Source organism: Octopus bimaculoides, chromosome 28, assembly GCF_001194135.2.
Source record: "Octopus bimaculoides isolate UCB-OBI-ISO-001 chromosome 28, ASM119413v2, whole genome shotgun sequence".
Taxonomy (NCBI): Eukaryota; Metazoa; Mollusca; class Cephalopoda; order Octopoda; family Octopodidae; genus Octopus; species Octopus bimaculoides.
Window position 1 is genome coordinate 6184251 of NC_069008.1, and position 5984 is coordinate 6190234.

Here is a 5984-nt window from a genome sequence, read left to right on the forward strand (position 1 = left end):
GATGATGATGATGATGATGATGATGATATATATATATATATACATTGTTGTTGGCACTCGGTCGCTTACGACGCCAAGGGTTCCAGTTGATCCGAGAGAAAATTGTGGTGAAAGAGTACAGCAGGGTTCGCCACCATCCCCTGCCGGAGCCTCGTTGAGCTTTTAGGTGTTTTTCGCTCAATAAACACTCACAACGCCCGGTCTGGGAATCGAAACCATGATCTTATGACCACGAGTCCGCTGCTCTAACCACTGGGCCATTGCGCCTCCACATATATGTATATATATATATATATACCATCATCATCGTCATTTAACGTCCGTTGTCCATGGGTTTGACGGTTTGACTGCGTTGGCCATGCTGGAAGGCTGCACCAGGTTGCAGTCTGGTTAGGCATCGTTTTCTAGGGCTGGGTGGCAGAGTTCTTAGCAGACGGACCAAAATACTTAAAAGTATTCCTTGCATCTTTACATTCCGAGTTCAACTTCTGCCGAGGTCAACTTCGCCACTAGGCTCGATGTAAATGTCTAGTCCCCTCTCCTCAAAACTGCAAGCCTTGTACATATAGTTGAAAAAATTATATACACTCACACACACATATTCTTCTTTCTTACCCTTAACCCTCCAGCGTGGAGTATAGGCCACTTATAATTGAATTCCATGTCGCATAATTTTTCGCTTCTGTACTTATACTCTGCCATGAATGTCCCCCTTTCTCTAGTTCCTTTTGTGTTGATCTACGCCACGAGTTCTTAAGCCTACCCCTCTTTCTATATCCGTCTGGATTCCACTGTAAAGCACTTTTCACTACATTTGATGTGTCCTTTCTAATTGTGCTACCAATCCATTTCCACTTTTTCTTAAATATTTGCTCCCTAATCGAAACTTGATTCGTTCTTACACACATATAATGTCTGTATATTTTTCATTCTCTCTTTCTTTTCTCTGTCTGTGTGTCTTCTGTTGTCGCCGCCAATACCATAGGGACCGTTACCTGGCGGAGTCTGTAGTTAGAAATATCATCTACCAAGTTCTGCAAGGCCTCACGTTCATGCATAAAAATGGTAAGCGTTTGACTTTTCTTCTTCATTACTTTTTTCTCTCTCCCCACCCCGACCCCTTCCCTCATTCTCTCTCTCTCTCTTTCTCTTTCATCCTCTTTCTTTCATTCCCTCTGTTTCTCATTCCTTTTCTCTCATTTTCTTTCCTCCTCACTACCCCTCCAAGATACTCCAACCTCCTGATCTTCTTGACCCCCTAATATTCTCTCTGCCTCTCCCTAATCTTTCTCTGTCTTTCAGGATTCTTCCACCGAGACTTGAAACCTGAGAACCTATTGTGTACAGGGCCAGACCTGATTAAAATCGCCGACTTTGGACTAGCGAGGGAAACCCGTTCGCAGCCTCCTTACACAGACTATGTCTCGACGAGATGGTAAGACGTTCCCAGAAACTTTCCAAAGAAAATTCTAGAATTTTTCAGCCAGATGCGTAGCTCGGAGATCAGGGCATCTCTCCAGATTGAATCCTTCTCCACTTTGAGGAGTCACAGTTCTGGTACTAGGGACATGTTATTAGAATGTCTTGGGAAAGAATTGCAGGACAGATTCTTGAAGCGCCGAGCCAACTGGTAAGAGACGTATGAGTTGGCCAAGAATGAAATGGCTGGATAATAGCTAGCGTCTCAGTTGTGGAGGTGCATGGCTTAATGGTTAAGGTGTTGAATTCATGATCGTAAGATTGGAGTTTCGATTCCTGGACTGGGTGATGCGTTGTGTTCTTGAGCAAAACACTTCATTTCACGTTGTTTTAGTCCACTCAGCTGGAAAACAATGAGTCATACCTGCAATGGATGGGTATCCCATCCAGGTGGGGGATATATACAACATGAAACCGGGAAATTGGCCCTTATGAATCAGCAAGACATGAGAAGGAAAAAAGGTTTCTTTTTTTTTTTTTTTTTGTGGAGGCTTGTGGCTTAGTGGTTAGAGTGTTGGACTCATGGTCATAAGATTGTGGTTTCAATTTCTGGACTGGTCAACATGTTGTGTTCTTGAGCAAAACACTTCATTTCACGTTGCTCCAGTCCACTCAGCTGGCAGAAAGGAGTCATACCTGTGATGGACCGGTGTCGTGTCCAGGTGAGGTAATATATGTGCCATGAAACTGGGAAACCAGCCCTTATGAGCCTAGCATGGCTCAAGAAGGAGTCTTTACTCTTTAACTTTTGTAATCGCAGTTGGTCATACTTGGACATTGTAGGGACAGTTGTTTCAGATAGGACTCTATGGGGAAGATACCTGAGGACTCTCCTCCCATGATCCCCTCCTTGTAGCTTGAAGATTTCAATGATGTGATCGTTTACTTTTAGGATGACATTGTAGGGCAGGTGTGAAAGGCCAGATCTGGCTTCTTTGAACATAAAGCAAGTGGAATATTTGGGTTGGATAGGGTCAGTTTAAATGCTAAAACGTTTAAGGGCTGCAGTGGGGGGGAGATCAAGTGTTGGGGGAAGCATCATACTTAGCTGTTGTTGCCACATAATTAATTCCCCACCCCCGCTCCGTTTCATTGATTTGTCACTCACTCTCTCTCTCTCTCTCTCTCTCTCTCTAGGTATCGTGCCCCAGAAGTCCTCCTCCGTGCCACCAACTACAGCTCCCCCATTGACATGTGGGCAGTTGGCTGTATCATGGCTGAGGTCTACACTCTCCGTCCACTCTTCCCTGGTAGTTCAGAGATTGACCAAATATTCAAGATTAGTTCTATTCTTGGCACACCAGAAAGGGTAAGTCAGCTAGCTACTTCGTGCGCGCATGCGTGTGTGTGTGTGCACACGTCCATGCATGTGGATGTGTGTGTTTGTTTGCATGTTCGTGCATGTGTGTGTGCATGCGTATGTATGTGTGTGTGGGTGTGCATGTATGTATGCGCACATCCATGCATGTGGATGTGTGTGTTTGTTTGCATGTTCGTGCATGTGTGTGTGCATGCATATGTATGTGTGTGTGGGTGTTTGTATGTTCGTGTGTGTGGGTGTGCATGTGTGTATGCGCACGTCCATGCATGTGGATGTGACCATCACTACTGTTATTGTGACTATGACCATCACTACTGTTATTGTTTTTGTTGTTGTCGTTACAGAAGTGCTGGGAAGAAGGCTACAGGCTGGCTGCCAGCATGAACTTTCGTTGGCCCCACTGCGTCCCCATCAACCTGAAAACAGCTGTGCCAAATGCCAACAATGAGGGGTTGGCTGTGATGAGGGATCTCATGAAGTGGAACCCTAAGGACCGACCCTCTGCTAGTCAGGTAAGCCAGGATTGAACCTCTCCTTGATGTTTCGACATCAGCTTTAACCCTTTAGCGTTCAGATTAATTTGTCAAAAGTAATCCTTATTTATTCACATTAAAAAAAATTTATCTGATATTATTTTGTAGCTTCAAGATAGGAAAGATGTAATTGCTTATTTTTAGAATGACATTGCAGGGTAGGTGTGAGATGCTGGCTCTGGCCAGTTTGAGCATAAAATGTGTAGAATATTTGGGCCAGATACAGCCGGTTTAAACACTAAAGGGTTAAGTCTGCTTACAAGAGAAAGGGCTCACAATCCAAGTTGTGTCGACCCCCTTCATAAACTGCAACTTCATCTGAGTAACATTGTATTGGTTTTGGATTTCTCTCCGAGGAATTATGAACAGGAGATTCCATACATGTTTTCTACATGTACCTATACCTATTATGAATTTATTATATTTGATAGTCGCCAGGCATCCATGCCAATGTTGTCTCCTTCATTGGACACGAAACTCGGCTTGTGAAGACCTGTTGGGGCAAGTGAAAGCGAAATCGTGATGGCACCTGTGCCCAGCGTCGCCTTCCTAGCACTTGTGTCGGTGGCACGTGTAAAGACATTCGAGTGAGATTGTTGCCCGTTGCCAGTGCCCCTGGAGTGGCTCTTGTGCGGGTGGCACATAAAAGACGCCATTTCGAGCGTGGCCGTTGCCAGTACCGCCTGACTGGCCTTCGTGCCGGTGGCACGTAAAAGCACCCACTACACTCTTGGAGTGGTTGGCGTTAGGAAGGGCATCCAGCTGTAGAAACTCTGCCAGATCAGATGGGAGCTTGGTGTAGCCATCCGGTTTCACCAGTCCTCAGTCAAATCATCCAACCCATGCCAGCATGGAAAGCAGACGTTAAATGATGATGATGATATATTATAGCCTTTCCTGCCTTATGGGTCTTCTGGATACCAAAACCTCTCATATATATATATATATATCCATTTATCTGCAGACATTAAAGTACAATTTCTTCCATGTTGGCGTCAAACTGAATGGACCAAAGCCACAACAACCACCTCCACAACAACAGCAACAACAACAACAACAACAACAGTTATATCATCACCATCATCACCAACAACAGCAACAACACCAGCAGAAGCAACAGCAACATCATCATCAACAACAGCAGCCAGGTAGCCATCGAATGGACGGAGAGATTGGTGGTGTGAAGGGTGGTGAAGTGGGGAGTATCCTCCGGGAGCAGTACAAGTACCACACACCTCACACTCACCCACAGTTGAAGCCCCTTGCCGAGAACCGCAACAATACCAACATCCTGCCGACCCTGACATCGGGGAAGACGAGTCAGGTAAGGGGAGAGGTTTCTTGTGTGTGTGTGTGTGTGTGTGTGTACATACGTATATTTGTATACGTGTGTATATGTATGCAAGTGTATGTAAACGTGTGTGTCTGTGTATATGCATGTGTGTGTGATATATATACACACACATATACACATCTCTCTATTTGTATGTGCATATATATGTGTGTGTGTGTGTGTGTGTGTGTGTGTGTGTGTACATACGTATATTTGTATACGTGTGTATATGTATGCAAGTGTATGTAAATGTGTGTGTGTGTGTGATATATATACACACACATATACACATCTCTCTATTTGTATGTGCATATATATGTGTGTGTGTGTGTGTGTGTGTGTGTGTGTATCTTAGCTGCTGTCTCGTATACATGCAAATCCATTGCTAGAAAGAACCGTTGAGATGAGTCATTGCTGATGTAATGTGAGGCCCTTGTATGACTCTTGAGCTCAATGAAGGATTTGCACATTCTATTCCATAAGGCACAGCAGTACTGCTGGAACAGGGGCCACTGTATGATCCCTTTTGACCTGCCTTTTCAATCCTCCAACTGTAGACAGACAGATGGTAGGTTTATGTATGCCTTGTGTGTCCATGTATTTTAAGGGATTTTTTTACCACTTTTTCTTGTGTCTTCCTTTAGGAACCAACCCCTCAGCTTCACCATCATTCTGCCAAAAAGATGAGCGCCCGGAAGCGCTGGGGCCTGGACATGTCCTGGGATGAGCCTGACAGTTTTGACTTCAGCGATGTCCAGAACACTAAACACTCGTTTCTGTCGGGCTTGAAGGACAAACACACCGAGAACAATGCCAGTTACATCTTTGACGATATTGGCTTTGATGAAGAATTTGCCAGGTATTGAGTTCTACTACTACTGACGCTGCGGTTGTTGTGTGTGTGTGTATGTATCTATATATATGTGTGTGTGTGTGTATACATATGTACACAAACATATGTTCACATTGTTCATCCATTTGCAGCTTCTCCAAGAAGAAGGCTCCACCTGTGAAGGCGCCAATGACCAATAGACAGAACTCTGGTCAACACACCAGCCGGTCATCGGCCAAACAGTTTTACCTTGGGAAAGCTCGTTACCTACCAGGTACGTATAACAGTCAACCATGTGTATATGGGATGTATGTATGTGCACGTGTGTGTGGGGTATGGTTCTTGTGACAGGATGTGGATCATCCTTTAATGTCTGTTTCCTATGCTGGCATGGATCGGATGGTGTGGACATGTACATATGTATGTATGTATGTATATATGTGTATATATATATATATATATATATATATATATATATATATATAT

At 44.2% G+C, this 5984-nt stretch overlaps 1 protein-coding gene across 1 annotated transcript in view; it reads left to right on the forward strand.

The window, feature by feature from the left end:
- The window catches only part of LOC106875120 (serine/threonine-protein kinase ICK), a 10056-nt gene extending 4195 nt beyond the window's left edge, over positions 1–5861 (forward strand). Inside the window, exons 3-9 of the mRNA XM_014923102.2 lie at positions 986–1065; positions 1303–1435; positions 2617–2788; positions 3145–3312; positions 4298–4657; positions 5311–5525; positions 5651–5861. Of these exons, the coding sequence (XP_014778588.2) occupies positions 986–1065; positions 1303–1435; positions 2617–2788; positions 3145–3312; positions 4298–4657; positions 5311–5525; positions 5651–5846 (1324 nt within the window). The 3' untranslated portion in view covers positions 5847–5861. The remainder of the gene's footprint in view (positions 1–985; positions 1066–1302; positions 1436–2616; positions 2789–3144; positions 3313–4297; positions 4658–5310; positions 5526–5650) is intronic.
- Positions 5862–5984: the final 123 nt, after the last annotated feature.